General features: G+C 45.7%; 1 protein-coding gene across 2 annotated transcripts in view; it reads right to left on the bottom strand.

Annotated features, from left to right (window-relative positions):
• Positions 1-27,040, bottom strand: part of LOC8043810 (eyes absent homolog 1) — a 169,318-nt gene that overhangs the window by 118,668 nt on the left and 23,610 nt on the right. Inside the window, exons 1-3 of one of the 2 annotated variants that reach the window (XM_040207622.3) lie at positions 12,552-12,622; positions 4,963-5,146; positions 1,315-1,562 (exon numbers count right to left, since the gene is read on the bottom strand). Coding sequence is in view for 1 of the 2 variants with exons in the window: in XM_042286624.1 (XP_042142558.1) it covers positions 1,315-1,562; positions 4,963-5,146 (432 nt within the window). In the remaining variant the exon portion in view is untranslated. Of the gene's footprint in view, positions 1-1,314; positions 1,563-4,962; positions 5,147-12,551; positions 12,623-27,040 lie in introns of those variants that run through there. The other variant, XM_042286624.1, reaches the window with a different exon arrangement.

Raw genomic sequence — 27,040 nt, 5'->3', positions numbered from 1 at the left:
CAAGGGCGCAGCCATCTTGAATGTCGTCTCTTCTAGTATGCGGTAAAACATCGTTTTGATCTCTCCACGCCGCTGGAAGGTGTTTACGGAAAATGTGTGATGTTCACACATCTTTGTTTTGCCTCAGCTATATTTTCTCGCGTATTCTACGTTGAAATGCCTGATTATTTTTTTTCGTATCGCATACCACATACGGAACCCACGTGACTGAGGATGACAGGAAACAGGAAACGTCTACACTATCTTCGTGATGACGTCACGGGAAATGGACCTCTTGGCGAATATGTGCTGCCACCTAGACACGCGACTGGGGTCGAGGCTAAGTGGCGAGAAAACAACGCGCGCGCGAGGCCTCTCCCACCCGTTGCACTCCCAAAACGTCCGCTACATCCTGTTCATCGATTGAGACGCTGTGACCTAGATACGGCTCCCCCAAACTCGCCTTTGTCCCCATCGTGCGTAATCTTCCGCCCCGAAGTCGACACAACGAAACCATCTTCCCTCTCTGCTCGGCCAGAAGGAAGAGAGAGAGGGTACTGGAACCAGTTACTCTCGAACCGATGTTTCTGCAAAAGGTCCATTACCGCGAGCTGACGCCTTGACGTCACGTGACCGCGTCGCCCGACTTCCGGTCCCGCGTGTCGCAGGAACACGTGAAGAAGTTTCCACGTTGAGTTTAGCAGGAAAATCGACCGCGGCGACAACACCATGTCACGTGACACTGCGACACGCGACGCCGCCGCATGACGACCCGTCACGTGACGTCAGGTCTCGCGACGTAATATATCGAGCTCAAGTTGGCGGAGGAATTGAAATGAAAATGACGTGGCGTCGCGTATAAAGTGAAATTTTCCCCTCGCGCGTAAATGAAGGAATGTGCTTTAGCCTTTATGAAACGACCGTTTAATGTCTTGCGAAGGAATTTCAACGATTTTTCTTCAAATGACGCCGTCCGCGCAATATCAAACTCTTGAGATAAAAAGTCGTTCTAGTCGCTGACAGGGCGAGAACGGCAAGGACGAGCTACAGTTCTTCCGCCCCCAGGACCAGACTTTTTACAACGCTTCGGGGCCTCGTGCACGTCGAGCGCGCACGAGCAACCGAAAAACGGCGGAAGGCATGGCGCGCGCGCGCTGGAAGCCCGGACTTTACGAAGTTTATGCGTTAAATCTTGTACCCTTCAGGTCAGCATACATACTGAAAAGGGCTGCTTAAGTAAGTGCCTGCTTCGTGTCGATGTCTCTCAGCAATAAATGCCGAAAGCCCGCGAGGGGTATCCGCGAATATACGAGTCAAGTGCCCGCGCGTTAATACCTGGAGTAATACGGGGAGGCGGCGTAGGCGGCGCTGCAGTCCAGGGCGCCGCTGTGGGCCTTGCCCAGGCTGAGCGGCTGCTGCTGCTCGTCGGCCGGAGACGCGGCGGCCAGTCGCTGGACGCCGCCGAGGCCGCAGTGGAGCCTGTCGCCCCCGTCCACGGCGTAAGGGGTCGCCGACGACCCCAGGGACTCGGACACCGGGTACTCCGCGGCCGACGCTCCGCCCACGGGCAGCTTCAGGCCGTCCTGCGCCATGCAGAGAGCCAAGTGTAGCTGCAGACGTGGCCCACCAAATTATCTGCGCACACGCCTCAGCATGTCTGCAGAAGGTTTTTGTACGACCAATGTGGACCGTGGTACAGGGATGGATATTGGATGGAGGTTAATGGATATACCCTTCGTAACGGGCGGTAGCTTGCGCCACCTAGCCTAAGTCTGAAGTAAGGCCTGAGACAGTGTCTGCAGTTTGTCCTCTGTGTGATGTACTAGCGGTGTTAACGCACTGACTTTGGTACCTGGAACGCGTCCCCAACCAATGCACTTACAGCGTCTTTAAAAAAAAGATTGTACGGGTTTGATTATGCTTAAACAAATAAAGGACCGGGAACGACGAAATGTATTGAGTGTAAACTTACCACCTCGCAGAACCACTACGAGGAAATCGACGTCACTTGACACGTAAGGTCACGTGCCATGGTCACGTCATCCTGACGTAAATTTCCCCGTTCAATTTGGCGGGGAAAATGACGTCGAGTGGCGTGGATTTTCCCGCATATACCTCTAACGGGGAAAGTGATGCCGCGCGCCGTTAATTAGCGCCGCTAAATTTAGCCAGGGAACTGGCGTGACAGTTCTCCGCGACAGTACTTTTTTCGTTTCTTTTGTTTTGTTTCCGTGGGGTACTCCGAGACGATTCTTCATGACGGTTCTTCGTTGAAGTTTCGCGTGGAATTCGGCTAATGAAACGCACTGTGTTATAAAAAGTGATCTCTCGAGACTTTCGCTCCGACGACGTCGCGGCCGAAGTGTCAAGCCGTCACCGCGGGCCGCGATCCTATACACCAACTCAACTCTCCTACGTCACGCCGCGGTGGTGGCGCGCCGGACGCACTTCCGGTCTCGGGCGGTGGGCAGAAGTCGCCGTGCCAGACATGCATTCCTGTGTTCCTTTGGAAGAAACGAGACAAAAAACCTGCCTTTTCGTCAAAATGCTGCGATGGGGGCTTTACCAAGAGAGTCTGGGAAGGTTTGAAGATCAGTTTTCATGTGTTTTTGCACCCTCCGTTCGTCCGAGAACGTGGATAGCAGCCGTGAAAAGGGCAAACCTGACGCTGTCGAACTACGATTGCGTGTGTGTGCGGGCCACACTTTGTAGTCGCCAGATGTGTTTGCTTTGTTCCAACATGACCGAGAGAAAACCCCCAAGTTGTCCGGACCACCCACGGATTCAGTGCGTCTTCAAATTCACACGGCCGCCTGATCGTTCGAATTTTCGTCTGCTCTTTCAAACGTCTGCTTTTTGTCGTCTGCTCGTTCAAACAAAAGCGGCCCGTAGACCAAACTTTGACCCGGTGATTGCAATAAGAAGTAATTGCAGGCCTCAAAAGACTTAAGTAGGCTCGGTGTAAACAGTAGATACAAGATGTTGATAATTGGTACCGGTGGCCATCACCGACTTGTTGTTACGCTTGGTCTGTTCCCGCTTCCGATTTTCAGTATCAATGTCGATCATCGCCGCTACCTTCTACACTTTTGCAACACGAGCGACGTCGCTGCTGAAAATAGCTAGAAGAATCTCATCGTGGTTTTGGCGTCCATTCTGCGGCGTTCATGCGAATGAATCGCCGCACGTCAAATTATTTACAGAAAGTTTAGCGGCGTAACGAGCCTTGATAATTTCGCTTAGGTGATTAAAGTGGTAAGACATTGCGATGAGGACGTAGAATCGACAATTCCAACGCGAAAAAGAGTATGCAGACCCACACAGACGCCGACAACGTGACATTCGAGTGGTTTGTTGACGCGGGACGCGGTGCTTCTTGCCCGTACCCCATTACGCATCGTTCGAACCGTCGTCTGCTCTTTCAAAATCGGCTGCTTTTTGTCGTCAGCTCGTTCAAACGACAGCGGCTCGTAAACCAAACGTTGACCCGGTAATTGCGATAAGAACTAAGTGCAGGCCTCAAAATATTTTTGAAGGTTGGTTGGGGTAAGTCGGCTAAGTGTAAACAGATACAAGAAGTTGTTGATCATTGTTACCAGTGGCCATCACCGACTTGTATTGCCCGATTCTACTTGAGGTTTTCAGTATCGATGTCCACCATCTCAGCTACGGTCCACGCTGTTGCAGTCCGAGCGACGTCGCGACTGAAAATAGCGAGCAGAATCTCGACGTGGGAGTCAGGCTTCAGCGCCCATTCTGCGGCGTCCACGTGAAATGAATCGCCGCACGTCACATTATCCACGCAAAGTTTTGCCTCGATAGTTTTGCTGAAGCCGCTCAAGTAGTCAGACATTGTTAGGAGGACGTAGAATCAACAATTCCAACGCGAAAAAGAGCACGGGGACTCCCACCGACGCCGACAACAACGCAATTCAATGGTGTGTTTATGGGCGACGGCGGACTTCTTGCCCACCATCCACGGCGCATGCGCGGCGCCGGTGACGTCCGCTAGGGGCGCTCCGGTTTGTTTGTAAACATGAGTTGGTGTATAGCGGTATTCAGAGCAGCGGTGGTGAATGTGCCCAGACGCTCCTTCTGTTGCCAGGTCGCTCTCCAGCTTCACAGTCTACGGAAGCTCTGGCAGCCGGAAGATTGCGACGCCGCGACGATGCCGACACTCGCGTTCGCTCGCAATTATCGTCGGGACTCTCTAGCACCGGCCTCCAGGATTGCGAAAAACCGAGAGCGTAACAGGCCTGCTTCCGTGACGTCATTTCCTGGCACTTCGGGACGACTTTCGGTGCGTTGGCGGGAAAGGACGCTGAACACGCCGGTCGAAGACGGGTTTCAAACACCGCAACTAAACTGCGCCTTAAAAAAAAAAAAAAATTTTACCGCGACAGTTGTTAACGAACACAAGAGCGACAGACAAAGAGAAAGTCGCCAGACTTTTAATATGCGAAGAAAAAATAAATAAGAACTAGTTCCCCGCTATTTTAGAACTGTTGTCCTTCAATCTTGTTTTTGTTTGTTTTTTTTGAAATCAGGGTTTCATCTGAAAGTGTCCCCTCGTGCCCATGTCTGATTTCTGAATTTAAACATTTCAAACTCGCTATACCATCCGCAAAATATTTGGTATTTTTGCCAAGCCAGGTAGCTTCTCCCTGATGAAAAAGAAAATTATGCGAATGTCTTCAATAAACATGTGAGAATATAGCATAAGGTCATGTAAGAACTTATATTGTCCCTATATGGTGCATCGTGCGTTTAATTTATACATATTCTGATATGTTTATTAGGATTATCATAGGATTATCATCTACAGATTATTATCTTTTTCCGGTACGGTAGCCGGCTTCATAACGTACAGTACTTGTCTAAATATGTGTTACAAATGAAACGTATTTTATTGTATTCTGTTATATTCTATGTTCTTCTATTCTATTCTATTCGCACGAGCCATGCGTGGCCAGTGCGGCCTACCTGGGACGCGGACTGGGAGCAGAGGTTCCAGGCAGTGGCCGGGTACGGGTCCGACTGGAGCACGAGGCCGTTGGACAGGGGCCCGCCGGCGGCCAGGGAATCCTCGGCTGCGGGGGACTCGGGCCCGGAGTTCTCGGAGCCCGCGCTGGAGCCGTTCTCAGCGGGACTGCTCTCGCTGTCTTGGCTGGGGGACGCGCCGGCACGGACCAGCAGAACAGAGACACGTACCAAGGTTCTCAAGGCCCGTCCACGCAGGAGCATTTGCGAAAGTTTATTCCTTACGATACGTTGTAAGTTATCGGAAGATTAGAGGTTCAAATGTCGCCTGCTTGGTTACCCCTTCAACTGGTTGCCACAATTCACACGAAGCACGGGTGTCCCAGTAAGGGGGTGTCCAAACAGGACACTACAAAACGCACGACTCCGATAAATCGTGAAAATTGAAGCGGACGCTTCTATACGAGCGTCCGCTTCCATTTTCACGATTTGTCGGAGTAGTGCGCTTTGTAGTGTCCTGTTTGGACACCTCTTAACACGAGGCGTAATGAGCTGCCGTAACATAACATCAATGTTTCGTATCCGAAACATTGGTGATTCGCATGAAACGTGCAACCGATTTAAGGAGTCGCCTCGTACGCATAACTACGGATCTTCCGGTGACTTGCACCTCCGTGTTTTCGGTAAATATCGATAAACCCCGAAAGGTAAACCCAGAACCAATTTAAACAAAATCGAAAAAAAAAAACAGTCTTAGCCAATCCAGGTTAGTGAGCGTCACTGCTTCTCCCAAGATCACGTATCACACATTAGAGCACTGCACTGGCTCGCCCGGGCCCGGCCCGGCCCGCGGGCCGGGCTCGGGCCGGGTAGTACGTATTTTTTAAAGCCCGGGCCGGGCTGGGGCTTGAAAAAAAAAAATTTCCGGGCCGCGTCGGCCCGGGCTGGCCCGGGCCGTGCCTGGTCAGTCGTGTGCCGTAAATTTTAAATTGTTAACAACAATAGGGGAGTACCTACACGACAAGAAAGGCTACGCGTGCTCATGAGTGTCTGAGCTTTGTGACTTCTGGAGAGCGCACGAGAAAGAATTCCCGAAACTGTCCATTCCAAACGCATCCTTTGCATCCCTGCTACAAGTGCTAGCAGCGAACGGAACTTTAGCGCGGCGGGCTACATTATGCAAGCAAGACGGACCTGCCTGAAGAGAGAGTCCATGGACAATTTATTGTTTCTCCACAAAAATATGTAGGAAGGAAATTTCTCTTAAACGAATTGAATAGAACAACGAAAAGTACAATATCTCTTCAATAAATTCATAAATAAAAAATTCTCCACTTGTGTCTCGATGATTGTCAATGTGCCATGAGCTCAAAGACTCGCAAATGATGCGCATATTTCACCCATACTCTCGACAATACATATTCTAAGTCGACATATTTATAGTATAAAAAACTCGGTCCCAGTTTTCCGGCTCGGGCCGGGCTCGGGCTCATATTTGAAAATGTTATCGGGGTCGGGCCGGGCCCGGGCCGTGTCTCTACCGGGCCGGGTCGGGCCGGGCCTAGAAATAAAATATTCTGTCGGGCTCGGGCCGGGCCCGGGCCGTGTCTCTACCGGGCCGGGTCGGGCCGGGCCTAGAAATTCCGGCCCGTGCAGTGCTCTACCACACATACACACATGCACACACAGTCTTGCTTGGCACTGATGGCTCGAAGCGTCCGCTGCAGTCGGTCGCGAGGTGCAACGGAGAGAGAAACCATCCAATTGGCTTCACCCGAAGACTATCCTCTACATACTCAGCTTTGTTTTCGTGCTGACCAGGACCACAGCCTCGTCGAAAATGTCAGCGAGGCTTTTCTCTCTTCGAAACCACGCTCCTTCACTCGTTTCCGTGCACTTTTGGCCAAAACAAGCCCTAATAAACGCCAATTGTTTGGCAATAAACTGATCGATTGATCAATCAGTTATGCAAACAGTGGCTACTCGGGGTTTTAATACTGTGGGCAACACCGACCAACTTGATTTAGAGAACTGATCTTAAAACAAAAGCGATGATCCCCGGTTATTTCTCAGAACCCATCAAAACATTCGGAAGCCCTTGAATTCGAGAGTGAAGATACGACCCAAGTCAACGATTCATTCGGCCGCCTGCGTGACGGGCAGTTGCCTTAGCTCAAGTTCGAACAACAACAAAAATATTAAAAAAAACTAAAAATAATAAGAACGAGACAACAGATGGCCCGGCCTCATGGAGATCTCTCGGGGGAGAAATGATGCGTGTTTGGTTTGGCTCAACCCCGACCCCTCGACTCTCCCCCGCACGGTGACAGGGAAGCGGGCAGGGCGCTTTGCTGCCCGAAACCTTTCTCTTTGTGCCAATGTTTGTTTTTATCTGTCATTTTCGTTTATGTAGATTTGCGTCGTTTCGCCTTATAAATCACGTCATACTTAGGGTGGAAGAGACTAACTTAGCCTCACTTTGCACCCTTTCGAGATATGTCACTGTTGTTCGTGGAAAAAATAGAAACCGTCTCACCTTTGAGGGCACATTAAAATATGAGGAAATGATTAAGCACATAAATAAAGTTTATGCGCCTTCTTTTTTTTTTAAGCGTCTTTTTCGTAACCTTTTCTACCGAGTGGAAAACACCGAAAAATTAAGAAATAGTGCTACTGTATAAAATAAAGTGTTGGGAAGTACTTCAAGGACGTTTGACTTAAGGTGCTACTTCGAGTATCTTTAGAAAACTTATTCCTTGATTAAAGCCCAATCTCTTGAATGTGTACTTGTAACTTTCTTCAAGTACGTTATTGCTGCTTTCCGAGAAAAGTACAACTCCCGACTTCAAAGCACATTTCACCAATTTGTGCTTTTTAAACTTGCATTCAAAACTGATGCTTTTTCGACGAGTAAGTGTTTTATACGTTGGCTATGTTAAATCGTTCGTCAGCGAGTGCAGAACTACTACTCTGTGGCCACTTTATCCAATATTCGCCGCTATTTAAGGAAATAACTGAGGCTCCCCCGTTATCTTTAAGGCAAAGCATACCAGCTAAGAAAAAGCATTGTACAGGGGATCGAAATGGCGTTATGTAAGATTGTGTTAAAAAGGACTTGTACTTTACTTTTAAAATACATTTTATTTATGGTAGTTTACTCGAAGTACATTGTGCCCGGTGTACTTACAGCTCTACTTCACTAACATAGACTTTCATTTACTTTTACACTTTACTTCAAGTACATTGTGCCCGGTGTACTTACCACTTCACTTGGAGTGCATTACCTTTCATTTACTTTTGTACCTCACATCAAGTAATGTTTTTGTACTTTACACAGCAATGAAAATTAATATATAAAAACTCGTATCCACGTGTTTAAGTAATCGCTGAGCATTTGGAGAACCAACCGTGATGATCGTTACTTGTCTAAGCAAAGAGGAAGGTTGGTTGGCTAAAATCTGAAATGGAATTCAGCATTGTGCGGATGGTAGACCGCCCATTGTGTATAAACCCCCCAAAAAAAAGTTTCGCAAAAAAAAAAAAAAGAAAGAGAAGAGTTATTTTTTAGATTTTTTGCACCTGCTGCAGAGTCCGCACAAAAAACAAGAAAAAAATCTCAAATTCTAAACTTCAAAACATATTTTTGTTAAATAAAATTTCTTTTATTTAGAATTTATCATTAACGTTATCTGTCAGTCACAAAATTCGTCAATATCGCCATAATGAATGGTTTTGAATAATCCTCACCCGAAGCTAGTCTGCGCCATGTAAAATTTCAACTTAAAAAAAAAAAAAAAACATGTATACTGTGAGGCCAACAGTCTCGAAAATGCGGTAGTAGCTAGCTTTCACAGTATGTCTCGCTAATATTGAACCCCCCCCCCCCCCCCCCCAGAAAAAAAAAGCGTGTTATAAAGCAAGTTGTCTGTATTGACGAGAAAAAATTGCTAGTATTTCCCCAGCTCGTCCCAAAGAATACTGTTTTTATAGCGGGATATGCAAATGAACGGAGTCCGTATTAACCAGACATGACGTATTCCTGTTGATGTATCTGCTGAGAATAGTTGCCGTTTGCTGTTATTTCATTCTCTATACGCTTCGCTTGCTCTCTTTCAAGATCCTGGTCGCGTTCCCAGCGACACGCTCGTGGAAATGTTAATCACCGGCACCGTACTGTGGCTCTCTTCAGTTCATACATGGCATAAGGGAGTTTTGAAGGAGTTCAGGGATGAGTTGTGTTTGAAATACTAGTATCTTAAACACGTATTTGAAATATTTATTTTGTATTTCGTACTTAATTGCGTATCAAGAAAAGCCTATGGCATCTAAGTACCGAATATTTTGCATTTCAAGTACTTGCAGCCATTTCAAATACTGAATGTTGGGCGATTTTCTTCGCAATCAAATGCAATTTTAGGCACTCTTTGAGATTGGAGTCATACCAGAGGCTTTCTGTGCACAAATGAGCACTGAGGCGAAAATGAAGAGGAGAACAAAGAATGAACGGATGGGTAAAATTATCGAGTTTTATTCAGTCATTTTATTTTTGACTACCGATATGTTGTTTCAGAAAGGCTTCGTTATTCCAAATGAACATTTGATATTAAAGGGGCCATGAAACGAATTTTGGGTTGGGATAAATAATTTCAAATTGGGACTTTACTTATCGCATATCGTTTAGTTGGCCAAAAGGAAAGTAAACAGCCAGCTTTTCAGTATAAAACATTTGAAGACATAGCGGACTTCATTGTACCTTCTTGCCTTCGAAAGCTGTCCGCCTTTTCACCTATGATACATCCGCGGTTCCCAAACGCGTCAGCGGTGCCGACCTGACGTCAGCAGAGCCCAGCTCACGCATTGGACACGATAACTGCGTCATTCGGACGTATGTGCTCGTCAACAGTAAATCCGTCGACGAATATTCGGATTCGCGTCCGTGGCCAATGAGTGCCCTGACGGAACTTATCGTCACTGGAAAATGACAAGTTTTATGGTGTGCATAAAAAGCACGGTGGAAGCTAAGAGTCATCGCACCGGTGCCGAAGGAATGTCACGACCACGTGATTTCACAATTCGCATTTGAGTTGAGGATTAAAGCTAAGGAGGAAGAAGTAGGAAAATCGTTTCATGACCCAAAATGGTGAGTTGGGCGCCAGTTGGTTCATAATGGGAAAAGACAAGCGCCGAAAGACTAGGACAAGGTAAGAAGACGACGACACAAGCCGCCCTGTGTCGCCGTCTTCTTACCTTGTCCTAGTCTTCCGGCGCTTGTTTCATGATAATACTCATAATATTAAGTATTTCACGTTAAAAGCACTGTGGTTCACTTTTAAGAGGCAACTTTTTTAAGCACTTGATTCTCCCCACATATAGGTTGAACTCTCTGTATTTTCATGATCTCTACCCGGGGGAAAAAAAGATCGAATATTAGTCTCGATGCCAAATCATGGGAATAAAATGTAATCAACGACGTATTTTAATTTAATAAAAAAAGTTATATTTATTTAAATACTTCTCTTAGAAGTGTAATGGGCGTTGTAATTACGTGAAGTTTCTTCCATTATTTTATATTTGTATTTCGGTATATCTTCGCAAGCATTTTGCGAATCCCTTTCCGAGGTTTCGATAGCCGCTTCGTTCTGAGAAAATACGGACTTTACTAACTTTCCCCATTTGTTTTTCACCATCTGAATATTGTTTAGATGGTGGTCATGTTCTTACACCCACCGCGTGTAAGAACATGACCACAAGTTCTAAGAAATCATGGGATTAAAAAGCCACGCCAATGACTGACCCACATCGAGAACGTTGTGAGCGCGCGTTCATAAAATAACAAGCGCTGTCATCGGTTGGAATTGAAGGATAAAGAAAGCATGAGGCATTATATATGTACTATCGGGGAAAAATGAAATGCGAACAGAGGAGCGCGTAGCTCGCGGTACAGGCTGCGCGCCTGGAAGTGAGCCTAGGAGCGAGGCTGCGTGGCCTACTCCAACGTGTTCACGCCCCTCCCTCTGCGTTCCCCAAGCTTCAGCAGTGCGCCTCTTAGTGCGCTGAAAGCTATCACCGCTATCTTTGCTGGCTTAGCGCGTGCGGTGCAAAGAAGCTCGCCGCACTCGCCGAGCAAGCAAAGATAGCGGTGACAGCTTTCAGCGCGCTGAGAGGCGTACTGCCGAAGCTGGGGGAGCGCCAATCGAGGGGCGTGAACACATCGAAGTAGGCCACGCACCCTCTCCCCTAGGTTCACTTCCAGGCGGCGCAGCCTGTACCGCGAGCCACGCGCTCCTCTGTTCGCATTTCATTTTTCCCCGATAGTACATCGCTTTCCTTTTATTTGACGGTAGTGAAATATTCGAAACTTCTTGTAGGATTCGAATATTATAAATTCGGATTCGATTCGTGACACAAGTCCTCCGCATTGTTCTAATATTTGACACGCTACCGTTATTCAGAAATGACCCAATATTTGATAAGTAGTTTTACTTTCGGTTTTGGTTTGCAAATCTCATCGAGAGTGACATAGCAGCTTAGCGGCTTCTCACCCAGATACCCCGATTTACGATGCGGTAGCGCTACTTTAGGCTCTAGTTCCCGTTCCTTACTGACTTTTTCACCAGTCATTCAACTAATTAGGCGATACAAATGCGCGCCCGGTGCTGTGCACCGTGTTATATGGCGGTCTCCGTCCTCGCGCTCATAATAACGTTCGACATTTTTTTACCGACTGAAAATTATAAGCCCACTATTGGAGGGAAGCTATGACGCAGCAGCGTCGCGATTCACGATCGGTGCGGTACGCCGGCGGCCTTCTTCGCCACACCTTAACGTAAGACGGTCGAGCCGGCTATCATAGCACGGACACTGCGGGAATGAGAATGGGAGGGCGTGTCTTTAGGACGCGCGACCTCCAGCACGGACTCGCTGACTTCCGTCGTGCTTTGGTTGCTCGTGCACGCTCCATGCTAACGAGAACGCCGAAAGTCGTCCGCTTAATGTGCAGGAGTTGGGTTGGCGTCAGAACGACGCCGATCTCTGATAGGCTTTGACTGAAAGGAGAGTGGGTAGACATCAATGCTAGAGGCCTCAAGGTCTACCCACTATTTTGTTTTCGATCGGCTTACAGAAGCTCGGCGTTCTTTACGCTTTTCCTTCCAAACGCCATCAATAAACGATTCACGCAGCGCCGGCTACTCAGGGCGACGTTGTCACGCGGAGACGCAGAGACGGAAGGGTCTGCCACCTTGCGGCGGCTTTTGTCGAGTTTCATTGTCTTTGCCGTTCGGACGAAGTCGGGGTAATCATTGGCCGTTTTCCAAAATTTACTCGATCTTACTCCAGGGTAAGAGTTTTGTACCTTGGCTTTCCAAAACCTACTCGCGTCAAGCGTTCTTCAACGTGTGTTGTCACGTGACACGACCCGCCGGAGTAACTCGGGTTCATTTGGGTAAGATTTCGAACACAGCCATTGTGACGATGGCCTTCTCTTTTAGGTGGTATTGGCTGGAGGCGGTACACGTGACCCTCGTCCCTGCCGTTCTCAGGCTGTCTGTGACTGTGTTATTCGGGTTGCGATGGAGTAAGGTGCAGCTCACCTGGACTCCTGGAGGCCGGCGGCATGCTGAGACGCGACTGCCAGGTCCGGGTCGCTGTCCAGACGGCTGCGCTTTACCTGCGCCAGCGGAAGAGCGCGCCTGTTAAGAGTGTGTCCTGGGATTGTTTTGCAATCATTTAAAAAGTTTTGTTTTTCGTTTTTTTTGGGTGGGTGATGGGAGGAAGGGCGTTTCATTTATAAGGTGGTTTCACCAAACGGCTTTTCACTTGCGGTATGGTGCCATGGAGCGCCTTTCTGACTGGTGTGTTCAGAGTCGTATCTCGCGTTAGGGCCGTCCTTATTCGCGCCTCTAGCTCGTTGCTCGCCCTCCCGCGGCGGAAAGACGAAGCGCTCTAGTGAGGGTCCCCCGGTTCTTCTGTGGGGCGGGCACGTCGATACTGGTAGCGATCATGGCTCGCGAAGAGTCATTTCTGAATGCAAACACCACTTTTCACTGACCCGATGGGGTGGTGCAGCCGGCATGTGACTTACCTTACTAGAGAGTTTTAATACTGCGTATAGAAGCAAACGAAAGCGCCGTGCGTTTGCGTTAGAGTTGCGTGCTTCACGCTGCACATGCGCGTCGTTGCCATGCGCCGATCCAAGACCGCAATTTTGGGCTCCGCGCACGCGAAATGTGGAACACGCAACGGTAATGCAAACACAAAGTGCTTGCGTTCGCTGGTATACGCAATACTAAAACATGTTACTGTTTCACCGGTCACCCAACCAAACGTACTGCAGTGAGCAGACGTGAAAGCTGGTGGGCGCTCCTTCGAACTGGAAAGGCTGAGATTGCAAAAAGGCGGCCCGTAAAGTTAAAGAAGAAAGAAGGTTTTGTGGAATTTTGTAATTTAAACAACAACAAAATCCTTTTTTTCTTTTTGTATTTGGGGGCATGTGGTTTAAAGGATTTTGGCGGCGAATTTGGAGGAGGTTTTTCTGATTGCCAAAAATCGCGACTTTGACGTAACCATATACCGGGTGTTTCTGCGAAGACTTTCAAAAATCCTAAAAATTAAAGCGTCAAAAAAAAAAAAAACTTTCTTCGGGAACAAACTACCAGCCACGGCGGACGTCAAGAATTTCCAAAAACATAGTAATTAGCCAACTAATTAATTAATATTTGTTCATTAACTTTTTAATTAGTGGAAATAGACATATGGTTCTAATTAGAAAGTTGCTGAGCTTTATTGAAAACCACTAAATCAGTCATTTTCAAAAAGACTTTCGGCGCGTGAGAAGCGTAGTATTGTACTAAAGTTACCACTCGTGGAGCAGGTACAAGGCTGGGGCTAGATAAGAGACGGAAAAATCGCGCGGGCGCCTTATCGCAACCGCTAGCTTTGTACCTGCTCAAAGAGCGGTAACTTTAGTGCACTACTACGCTTCTCACGCGCTCAAAGTCTTTCTGAAAACCACTGATTTAGTGGTTTTCAATAACGCTCAGCAACTTTCTAATTGGAACCATATGTCTATTTCCCCTAATTAAAACGTTAATTAACAAGTTTTAATTAATTAGCTGGCTAATTAGTATGTTTTTGGCAATCCTTGACGTCCGCCGTGGCTGGTAGTTTGTTCCCGAAGACAGTTTCTTCTTTTTTCAAACGCCCTAATTTTTAGGATTTTTAAAAGTCTTCGCAGAAACACCCGGTACTTTACCCACAATTAACGTCACTTTAAGTCTGTTTTTCAGATTAGCTAGAATGTTTACACTATTTTCATTTTATAACGTGTTAGTTAAGAATGCTGCAATTAGCACCAGTGACGATAACTTGCCAACTTCGGATTTCCATTGCTGTTCGCGCGTTTGAAATTGGATCATAAGCATAAAATTATATTAGAGTTTGAAAAACTATTCATTAAATTATATTCATATTATTATTACTAATACAAATTGCGATAATGTAGGCCCCGAAAAACGCCACAATCACAAAAACACGCCATTTAACCATAATAGCCTTTACAGAAAGATCTGATTTTTATTTCTTTTTAGCACAAGAAAAACTCTGGCATTATTATCGAGATAGTTATATATACCTCATGTAATATTAAGTTTCATGTGTCACGCGTTGCTTTAAAAAACACGCAGATACGTCTGTTGCCTGACTCGGATTTTGTTTTGGGGTTTTTGTAGTGAGAACAGCCTTTCTTAATTTACACGTTTTGTGAGCATATTCTAACTAATCAACCGTAGCGATATTTTGTAAAATTTGGATTGATTCCATTATACTTGTGCTGGGAATAATGATTACGCAATTAATCATGTAAATGCTTAAAAACCCATTAAGGGGCCCACAGTTCGTTATTTCACATGACCTTTATCCGAATAAAATAAGAAGGCTCCAAGAACACATAAATACCAGCGCTGATTTTTTCAACAAATACATTATTCTATTACCTTTTAGCTGAAAGGGAGACCTTACCCTGCCTTTAAATGGACAGTGAACTCTACAAATATATTTAATTTCCTCGATCGGATATGCATCTCACAAAATAAAGTTACCGCTTACAAGTTCTGTCGTATAATAATTACGCTGTGAGGCACATCTTGAGGCAAGAGAGAAACCGAAGCGAACCCCTATATTGAGAACTTAAATTCAAAATAGAAGTTAGTGTCGGTTTCGTTCCTGAATTAAAACGTGCCTCCCAGCGTAAATATTACGCTAAACACCGTTTTTTTTTTTATTTCAGAATGAAGAGGTGACTTGCGCGAATAGCACCCTAGCTTCCTCGTACAAGCGGGGATAATTTGTGTCGCTCAGTGAAACCAGTATACTAGACATGGTTCAGCAACTGGTATACGAGCACGCATCTCCGGCCCTCACTCTAACCCTCATTTTGAAAAACGAGTGGCGCCACCTGTAGACAGTTCGTGCACCTGAGCGCACTCCGGCCGTTAAGCCCCCCGCCCCCTTTTTTTTTTATTTGTACACTCGTATTTATAGGGTGTTTGAAATAACAAGGCTCGATCTAAAATGGGCCGTAAAAATCGGCGCCTGCACGTAGCAATCTAAACTTTTTGTCAAAGGTGTAATTAACAGGTCGGCTTTATCCTGCAAAGTTACAAAGCGCAGCTCCCTTTCTGTAAAAAATAGGGCCCAGAAACTTCCCAGGGCCAACAGCGGTCGGCGACACAGACGACCGAGTCGAGTGGCGGGGTCCGTTTCACGCACGTATTGATAGATGGCGCTACCTCCTTTCGAGATTGCTCGCGACGACCGTGGTCTATAAAAATGAACGCAACCGTTTATGTTATGTAACTTTAGCTTAAAACTAAATGCGAGAATAAAAATAAACCTAAGTAAAATTTAAAAAAAAAATAAAAAATGAGGTCGCATAAGGCTGGCGTTTTTGCTGCCGACGGAATTCGTCTGCGTGTCGTCTGCTTTCTTTCGCTGATCGGCTACACCTTCCGACGCTGCTCCTGACGCCATCTATTAATACGTGCGCCAAGCGTGCTCCGCCACTCGACCCGGTCATCTGCGCCGCCGTCCGTGGTTGACCCCGGCGAGCCTTTTTTTGGCCTTGTTTTTTTACAGAAAAATAGCTACGCTTTGTAATTTAACAGGATAAAGCCGACCTGTGAAATACACATTTGTCGAAAAGTTTAGATTGATACATGCAGGCGCCAATTTTTACGGTCCATTTTAGATCAACCCTGGTAACTTTAGACACCCTATACTATGTATGACACCACGTTGCTAGTAAACGGGTGAGAAGTGGCCCAAGACGAGCTCTTTGTCAGACGAAAACCACATTACAAGAAACGAACGGCGATCGAGCATATAGCGTCGTGTCGGGGGCTGTGTTCAAATGAATCAAAAAGCTAGAACAAATCTAAACGGGAAACGCGGCGGCACCCACCTATTGATGACTGTTCAATCTCCTCCCCAATATGGGGAGGAGATTGAACCGTCACGCCTCCAGATGCGTAGACTTCGAGAGAGGGGGGGTGGGGGGCATTGCCCCCCCCCGGGCTCGGGCCATGATCCTTACCGAGACGCTGCTTACGTGCCATGTAACGAGCTTCTATAGTAGTGGCATGTAAACAAAATAACGCCCACGTTGCCTTTATAGACAAAATACATAGGAAATGGAATACCAGCGTGCTTTCGTTGGCTTCAATCTCCAGTTCTGAAGAAAAGGTAACGCGCATTCACCCCCCCCCCCCCCCCCCCCCCCCCCCCCCAGGAAAATGGAAAGTATACGCCGCTGCACGCCTCTAGCGGTACGCTTTGGTTGTGGGGACAACAAACCGAATTTGTTTGTTTGTTTTTCATCAGAGTGCTCGATTATGACGATTCGAAGGCCGTTTCGCGTGTGACCAAAGCACGGATTAGAACGAAGCGCTCGTGCCCAACCCGTGCCTAGGCAAAGTTCAATTTCTTTTGTGACGCTGTGTCAGTAAACACCGGGCTGTGAGGACAACAAGCTCGATAAAGCGCCCCTATATTTCGATCTCCTGTCCGATAGCATTGCATCGGGTCCACGTCGCTTTGCCAAAACGCGTGTCGTGGACACGCTTCGTCGCTTTGTGTTCTTTTGTGAAAACTTGTTTCGCGGTCACATGCTCATGCGACGTTTTTGCTGACAACGTATTATTTTTAACTAAAATCTCGAATCAGCTGAAGGCTAGGTGCCCCCCCCCCCCCCCGCCTTCACTCTCTCCCCTCGTAAACAAGGCGGCACGCAAAACGTTTGTTGCTAACAAAGCATGGTCGTGTATGATCAAACGACTCAAGGTGCGTTTATAAAACGAACGCAGGGAAGCCTCTCGAGAAAACCAACTGTCCATGAAACGTTGCATGTCGACGACACGATCTGCCACTGTAAATATTTTTCCTCCTCCTGCATAAGTCTCTGGTTAATTTCTTAGTGGATAGCTTTTAACGCCGTTTCTAATGCTGCAGTTAGTGCGAGAAATTTATGTGAATAAGTGTGAACCAAAAATCAGTCTCCCATCCTTTTCTTTTGCGAAATGAGTTACTAGTGATACGTCCACAAACGCAAGTGTTGATTAAACTCACAAAATATTGAGTATATAAATATACTAGTTAAATATATTAAACTCTAATAAACGAGCTTTCCCAAATATTACTTGGTGTAATATCACAATTTTTAAGCTCGTTACGTAATTTTTTTTTCTACTTTTGTCTACCTAGCTTGCCCTCGAGCTCAAACGTCGATTCAAAAAGAGAATGACTGAAATGAAGAGACAAATATGGAAGTTGCCGTGGTGTTTCGACAAGATCGATGCTATGAATCCAGCTCATTTGTCAGTATCGACATGCACCGAGAGCTCAGAACACACGTTTTGAGCTCATCACTCTTGTAAGTAACGCGGCTGGCTATTTATATATATAAAAAAAAAAAATTCCGAGGACACCTAAGCACTTATGAGTTGTGATAGCGACAGCATAAATATCGTTATTTTGCTCCCCTAGTTCATCTGCGGTGTATTGGACGGCGACATTTCGGTACTGCCGAGCTTGCGGCCGCCGACTATATCGGTGCCTCTGGAGCCGCGATGTTCATCGGCGACGAGAGGAGCAAAAAAGTTGACGAGATGGGGAGACATTCGGACCGCTCTGTCCCTTTTATAATGCTTAGCCCGGCGAATAAAGATACTTCGATTTGAAAGCCGAAACATCAGTGAGCGTCGAGGAAAAGAGTTGTTCGTGCGTCTTGCCTGAAAACGAATCGATCTATCGAACGAGCGTGCCGATAGCTCGGCGACTGAAAAGTTGTGATGAAAAGACAGTCGGACCGCTGACCTGCTTAGAATGCTTAGCCCAGCCGCAACGAATGAAGATGCTTGGATTGGAAAGCCGAAACACCAGTTAGCGTTGCGGGAAAAGTTTGTTCATGCATACCACCTAAAAACGAATTGACGTGCTATCGAACAACGGTGTGCCGGTATCGGCGTAGCTTCCGTCTCGCTGCGAGACGGAACCGACGGAACCAGGGAATCTCTGACAAATTTGTGGGTTTCCTGCGTCGACGAGCGGGTTCAAGAATGTTGTCTTTAATTAAAATCGGAACAGCATGCATGGTCAAGAAATATATCGGCCAAGGTAACCTTCCACATACGTCCACGAAGCGAGTCTTCAAACATTTCAGGAATATTCAAACGTTCGTAGAAACTTCGTAACGTCGCCGTCTCTTTTGCTTTAGACTCTGCCGCTCCACACGGACCTAATTATTTATCTTCGAAATATTTTCGGCATCTGCCACCCGTATCCACGGTCGGAAGGACTTCTTGTGCAACGTCGATAGTTTCTGGCCATGTTCCAAACTTACTCGATCTAACTCTAGGGTAAAGGTGGTTATCGAAAACCCACCCGCGTCCGGAGTTTCTCTATTTTTGTTGTCACGTGACATAATCCGCCAAGGTAACTCTTCTCCATTCGAGTACGTTTGGAACGCAGCGACGAAGCCTCGGTGTGTCGCGCTCCTGTAAGATGCGCCGTTTAGTTGCTGCGCTCGGAGACTCGGAGTATGAAACTCGGAGCGTCGGAGTAGGAGTAAAGGAGTGCCGACTTAACGCGCTCAGTAATAGCGGGTGACGCTTACTTTTGAGGAAGTTGCAGAAGGGCACCACTGAAGGCACCCTTAAAATCGTTGAAAGTCTCAAAAAGTGAGAAAAAATGGGATAGAAGTTTTTATACGGTTCTCGAAACAAGTTACCATGTTTATTTATATATTTAATAAATTTCTGGGAGCTCACCGGAATTCATGGTGCCAATATTTTACGATAAAATAAATACGTCCGATATTGTTTAGCCTTCTTCGAGCATTTCTTCGTTACGTTCTGAATTGACTGACTTAGCTCAATGCCTTACATTTTAGTACCCTTTGAATGCAAACACAGAAGGGTATCAACAGTTGTGAAAACACTTAAAGGGGCCCTGCAAGCACTTTTTTACTGGTTTTTAATTTGCACCAAACCTGAGCGCACTGACCGTAGTAACGTAATGTAACTTTTCTTTTCTCGAATTTCGCTTTATTTTAAAAGTTATAGGCAAATTAAAATTACAAAAACAAGCAAAAAATAACCTCCCTCATGACGTCCTTGGTTGCTTGAGTGGCCGTGAACTAGAGGAGGGATAGTCAGCTCAGCGAGCGCTCACGGCTGCCGCACTGCGTGTCGACGGCGCGAGAGGGCGCCACTAAAGCGTGTTCTGCAGAGTTCTCACAGCCAGAGCGGCTCTCATTGCATTTGCTGCGCGATTAAACACTAATTCGGCATGACACTTCATTGGCCACAAATGACAGCAAACACAGGGTAAAAATCAGTTCAGAATGGGAGCCACTTCACGCTGCCGTACCGCGAAATGGCCAAAACGCAAGACAAAGCTACTCGCAGAAGGCCTTCGGAACGCTCGGAGCCGGTCGGATCCTCCAGTCCGTAAACGACCGCAGCGCAGCCGCGTACATCCGGGATCTTCCCGTGTCGGCGCCTGATCCCACTACTCTTTTCTAGTATGCGCCGCGTTTTCCATCGCTTGGTGGCAGGTATGTCGACGGGTCATTTCTTGCTTCCGTACTTTATAAACTGCATTTGTTTCTTTCCTGATCTAAAATACTGAACAAAAACTACTTTTATAAATAATTGAAACGGTTCGCGCCACTTATGTTTTGTATTCCGACTAAAAAGAAGCTCCTAGCGGCTCTGACCAGCAGTAAGCCCAGGACCAAAGACGTCACATTTCGCGCGCTTTCGGTACCGCGGGTCGCTTTCGTCGGCGGAGGAGGTTTCCGCGTCGTCCGGTTAAAATATGACGCACTGATATTTAGTTACTCTCTCCGTGCCCGCTGGCTTGCCCGAACCCCAAGAGACGTGGAAACCGCAAAAAAAGTAGACGCTTAAATATGATTGCAGGGCCCCTTTAAGACTGCTATGTTCTACCTTGTCTAGTGTCTGTAGAAAGACGGTTAGGTACAGTGCGCGAACCTTTGCACAAAAACGCGATCGCCGTTTTTCTTTTTTAACTTTATATGTACTAAGGTTTGTCTTTAAGACGAATATATTTGTGGGAAATATTTATTTCGAGGCACTAACCTAAGCGTTCAAATTTGATACGCACAAATTTCTAAATACAATACGAGAAAAAAAGATGGCGTTGTCATACCCGCGCTTATTCAGTGTCCAAATTCTATATCAACAGATTTCGAGGCACTAACCTAAGCGTTCAAATTTGATACGCACAAATTTCTAAATACAATACGAGAAAAAAAGATGGCGTTGTCATACCCGCGCTTATTCAGTGTCCAAATTCTATATCAACAGATTGTGTCTGAGATGACATTAAACGATCCGAAGTGCCCACTGACAACCACCAACTAATAAATTACACTATATTACACCATTACTTCCTTCTCTCATATTGTTAGATGCAAAAAGAGATCATGGTATCTGAAAAACCGTACTATATGTTCCTTGCTTCTCACGTGTTCTACACACAAACAAATCTGAAACTTTATCATATCCCCGTGTTTAGAAGCGAGACTGGAAAGTTCAAGCTATAATATAATAAAGCTTGAATCATATTGACCACCAACAACGTAGACCGCTACACTTGAACTGCTGTCATCGCTACATGTCAACTGCATAGCCATAAAAAAAAAAGATGTTCAAGGTGTAGTCGTTGTTTATAGTGGCGGTAAAAAAGGATAAAATGGTATCGAATAAGGTCCACAGTGGTGACTAATTCCTCAAGGCAGCCAGTATAAAAAAGTCAGTAATCTGAGGCGGATAAAACATTTTCAAGCGCACACAGCTATTTTTTGTCACAAATTAGTGATGAATGAATGGTATAAATAGCAGATACATCTGCTACCGTGTTTAGAGTGACTGATCGTCAATCCTCTTCTAGGCGACGATTAACTTGACATCAACTCACAACCTTGCTTTATTTTTGCTCAGCGTCAGATTCATTACGTAATGGTACTATCCCCAACGAGCTATTTCCTCGCTTTCGTTCTTCCTTTTAATGTCACATCCGTCCTCAAGAATGACTTAGATCATTTTCAAAAAATGTTAGGAGTCGGCCAGCCATCAAACCTGCTTTGCTAATAAAGGTTGGTTCGGGCCGGCTTCGTGTAGGGCTCATGTAGAAAATAATAGTCGGGCTCAGGCCGGAGTACTTATCACTGGGGTCTGGTTCGGGCCGGCGTCCACAAACAATAGTCAGGTTCAAGTCGGGTTCGAGACAGGACTTAATCGGGCCGGCTCGGGTCGGTCCTTAATATTCCAGCCCGATCTCAACCCTTCTTCCCATCCAGACTTGTACCTAGTTCAACTACTCTACTCAGTTACTGTAGTTTAACTACTTTTCTGATTAGTTTAGTAACTTTCAATTAAACTTTTATTTCGGAAATCAGTAGTTTACTTTTCCGAGTAACCTCCACTCAAATTACAAATTACTTTCCAATTTTAGTAATAGGTTTGCTCATCAACAAACATTCCTGCACAAAAAGACACAAAATCTTCGAAGATCAGCTGATATTTGAAGAGAGGAACCATATGTCCGTTCGCCCGTCCGCGCGTGAGTGCGTTTTCCCCGCTAATTTAGCGAGGGAAATTGGCGTCACGTGATCTGGCGTCACGTGACCCATACAACAATACAGTTTCCCCGCTACTATTAGCGGGCTCATTGACGTCACGTGACCTGGAATCGCATGACCTACGCCCCCGTTTAGTTTTCCCGACAGATTTATGGAGTAAATTGACCTCGACTGACGCGTACACCAATTCAGTTTCTCCGCTATATTTAGCGGGAAAAGTGATATCACAAGACCTGACGTCACGTGAGTTGATTGTTTTAGTTTAATTTAGTGGGGGAAATTATAAACAATGCGCTCTTTTTCCCTCCTCGAAGAAGCTGTGTCTTCTAGACAAATGTAAACCATTACTCCTTATACATTACAATACAGCACCAAAAACATATTGATTTGCTTTCTTTGAAAATAATGCAATATACTTCATTCCTGGAAGCAGCTGTTTGTCGTCTAGAAAAATGTAAACAGTCGCTGCTTATATTCTGCATTCATTTATTATAGAACTCTAAAAATAGAAATCGTTGCGAATCTTTTTTTTTTTTCCCCTTTTGTAGATCTACGCGGTTTTATTGTAGTCAGCACGCCTGTATTTTTTTCCGTTGGAGGAGAATAATGTATGCCGGAATATGGCGCTAAAAACCGGAGTGGGCAATAAAATATTAATTTATTTTGAGCATGCTTAGGCAGTGGCTCTTAATAAAACCACGCTCCCGTAATATCGCCCCTTTCTCGATGAACAATAGCTAGAGTCATTAAAATATTTTAACGGTCGTTATTATGCCACCCGAATAACTATCTTCACTCACACTTTAACTGCGGCACGAAACTACAAAGAATAAATGTTTTTTGCCCTAGTAATTGAAACGAGGATCAAACAATGAAATAGAAGCTATAGACGACTAGTAATTGAATACTTTTTAGCCTTTACCCGCTGCTCATTACAACCAAATTTGGGCAGAGTGAAAGCTCCACATTACTTTGCAAGCAGCCGCTATACACCTGCGCATCTCTAGCGCTCCTGGAAAAGAAAAAAAAAAAAGAAAAATCTAATTACCCAAAGCATGTATGTATACACAAGCGTTTGTGGCCATCGGCGACACATTGTACTGTCACGCTTTCCATTTAAAAAAAAAAAAAAACGCGCAAGTAGACGGAGGTGTACAGATCTGCGTGTGTGTGTGTATACAGTCAGCGACAGGACTATATCATGTTCACGTTTCCTGCTTCGTTATTTGCTGTTCTTGTCGGCTGATGGCGCAATGCGATTGACTGCGAAGCTAAATCATGAGATGCTTGAATTCGCCACGTTCTGCGTTTCTAAGGGTGTCTATGAAAACTTAGGAAAACAGCGTGCCGTAATATGTTTGCATACAAAATGCGTTTCGTTGCTTTCAATATTTCGTTTGCGCCCGCCACCATCTCGATTTAGTACGAAGTCCCGCTCTGCGCTAAATTATTGAAACATAATCATTTCATTCGATTTTCTCGGTCCAAGGGCTCCGAATAATGATAAAGAATAAAGATTTTAGCAGATATATGCCTTTTTTTTATAATGGCCTAGCTCTTGGGTCACAATCAGAAACTTTATATGATACTTTAAGATATTATTAATTAATTTACGTTCGAAAACAAAATCGCTAGAAATACGAGAACTCAAGTAACTCTGTAAAACAAATTCGGGTGTAATGTAACGAGCTAACACCAGGGTGCACCTTTTGCAAAGTGCTAAAGCTTTAATAGTCTCGTGAAAATTAAAAAAAGAGATATCTATCTATATTTTATTTGTAGTCAAATAAATAACTTTAAATAGGAGGCTTCGTTTAACTTTTCTTTTTCACTCAATTCATCGCTGCAACCAAAAGCGCGCGCTTGTGCAAAAAAAAAAAAAAAAGAAAAGAACAATTTCGAATAGATGTTTGTCAGCAGCCGCGCTTCGAGAGCTATAAGTCTGACTACTGCGGATGGAAAACGGTTTGTTTGAGCACCATTCTGGAAACCGTGGGCACTCCTCAGCAATGCTTGACTATCAGACGATCTACCCACGCCAGCAGCAAGATGGCGGCGCCCTAAGGCCGTACTTGCAAACGTCTGTAGATTTACATGAGTACTTGACACCAAAAATTGGCGTTCATTTTCAAACAACTTTTTTTATATCGCAGGACGTCTTAATTAATTTTATCGAAACCAAGAAATATACTTTGCAGAGTTACTAATACCCGTGCCACACAGGCAACTGGAATGCCATTTACAACGAATGACATTTGAGCGGACGGCCAATCAGCGCGCGACACTCCGGGCGTAACGCATTCCACGCGCGACAGATTGCGAGCTGATTCGCCGATCACACAAATGTCATTTGTTGTAAATGGCATTCGAGTTGCCCGTGTGGCACGGGTATTACTCAGGCTTTTCAAACCGACCTAAATTTGTTGGTCTCAAATTAGGACCTGCAAAACGCTCCAAACGACGAGCTCAACAAAACAAAATTATGTACGACAGTTGAATCCTTGTGGGCTTCTGGTTTCGATGGTTCCGATCTATAAAGGCTGTGATGTGTCGTTGCGGTAATTTTTGACCGCACGGCGCTCTCTCTCCTGACTGGCCTACTGGGAAGCATTAATGAAAGCTGTCTATAAGTACGTACATAAAAGTAGCCTCGATATCGAGCATCATATTAAACACGCCTACACCTCGTGCAAGCCATTCATTCAAAGGTAGAGATTTACTTCACGACTAATTAATGCAAAATGCGTTTTAGGGATCGTGTCTAAATCTAAAACGTAAGACAACTTTTTAAAGAAAACGTGATAACGAAGTCACGGCATCTAAATTTAGTGCCACATAACGCCGCTGAATTCAGCATCAAACTTTGAAAGAGGTAGGTTTTGTCTAAACGTCCACCAAGTTCATAGAAAGTTCATGACACGGTAAAAGCAGGCCATTTACATTTTGCGGCAAAATTTCTCGGTATGCCTGTGTTACGTGACGTCAGAATACACCGTGAGGTCACATGACGCTTTGTCATGTACGTGACTTCAGGAAGCACAAAGACGTGACACACTGGCATCACGGTGCGCCACTAAGTGCATCTGGACCTCACGTGACCTGAAGTTGCGTCACGTGGCTGCGTGTTTACTTGACCCGTGGCATTCAGTAGAATCAATTACGCTGCTCCTAGTGGCACCAATCCGAAATGCCGAGCGTGCAAAACAGACGGAACGGTTCCGAACAGATCGAAACCGCTTGACGCACACGCACTCCACGCATTGTGCTTCCATCGGGTCTGTGCATGAGGGCGAGCGAAAGTGTTGAACTCAGAAAGCGTATTTTCTCCTTAACCCCGCTCGGACATCATCCACGAACACCGTCCATAATCCTGTCATCGAGGGTACCGACCTGGTGGCTCTGACTGTTGTTGTCATGAGTGTCCGAGGGCACACACAAGTGTGTCGCACGTTCATTACCCACAACACTAAAGCCGCGAACACACTGCTCATGCATCATCCAAAAGACAGTCTTGCAGATAATGTTCACGCAAATACCGTTTGCGGTCATGTTTAAGGCACACACGGCAAGTACGCCTGAGGCCTGTCCGAGGATAAGTCTGCCATCATGCCCGCGGAGAAACTCCGTGCCTCTTGTACGATGTGTGAACAGCGTGACCACAGCTGAAGAAGCTCTAGCGCCGACGTACGAAATTCAGCGCATGAAAGTATGAATATACGAGCTTCTGAACAGTCGCTCGAGTTTTCGGTGAACATTTCTGTCTGAAACATTCAGAAACACCACTTTTCTGCGTAGAATAATGTTTTTCAGTAAACAACGCCAGGGAGTAAATGACGCCTACACGATGCACACCAGGGGAGCCAAATCCAAAGTTAAATGCCTCACCATACGTGTGTGGCCTTCTCGTTTGCCCGCATGGCCGCAGTTAGGCTATACGGACCGCAAGTTCGTCTGCTTCTTTTGCGGGGGTCGTGGTGACGTCAGAAAGACGCCGATCTCTGATTGGCTGTTATCGAAGTATAGTGGGTAGACCTCAGTCCAGCTTGCTTCAACATCTGCCCACTATACTTCGATAACAGCCAATCAGAGCTCGGCGTTTTTCTGACGTCACTACAACCCCTGGAAAAGAAGCAGACGAACTTGCGGTTCGAATACTCATACGCCGTTCAAGAGAGACGGAATTCGCTGCAAACGCAAAGACAAAATAAAAAAAAAAAACATCAAACAGTATTTGCATATTATATCTTCCATGACGTATTATAATCTAGAAGTATGACCGCTGTTTATGGGGGAAAAGCACGTACCACTGCCAAACGAGATTATGTGGCCCGGAAACCAATTTTCGAAAGCGCGACGCAAAGTCTTTCGCAGTTAGTGGTTTAAAGAAAGTCTTTGCGCGTCGTTCTGTAAAACGCGCGTGATTAACTCCGAGCTGGACTCAGCACGGCACGCGCGTGGATCTGCGTACGTGGCGAGAACTGCCCCAGGGGGCGAGTTCTCCGAGTCTTAGACGAGATAAAATACCTACACAGCGAGAGCCTTATGTCGGTGACCACTCCTCGCTGACGAATACTTTTTGAGAATATTTTTATTTTTGCGGTTTTCGGTCGATAGATCTTTTTTGTTTGTCTGGGCTTTTAAAACTCCATTCACCCTTTGCGTCCATAAGTCACCATTTCACTATTTACAAGAACGTCTATTATGAGAAGAAAAAAAAAAGTTGTGGCGTATTCTCAGTGAAGGGGCTGAAAACCGTTTTGAAAACAGTTAAAAAATTACCTACTAACTATACTTGGAAGATTCAGGTTCTCTGACGCTGTCTACGATTTCTAAAATGGCGTTCTTCGCGTTTTTCAGAACAGTCTTAAAGTTCTTCGAGAAAGATCTTCACGCATCTGGTCAACGCCAGATCAGTATACT

Source organism: Ixodes scapularis, unplaced genomic scaffold, assembly GCF_016920785.2.
Source record: "Ixodes scapularis isolate PalLabHiFi unplaced genomic scaffold, ASM1692078v2 PGA_scaffold8__174_contigs__length_109621045, whole genome shotgun sequence".
NCBI classification, from domain to species: domain Eukaryota; kingdom Metazoa; phylum Arthropoda; class Arachnida; order Ixodida; family Ixodidae; genus Ixodes; species Ixodes scapularis.
Note: the sequence above shows the minus strand (reverse complement) of the source record. Positions and strands in the feature narration are given on the sequence as shown.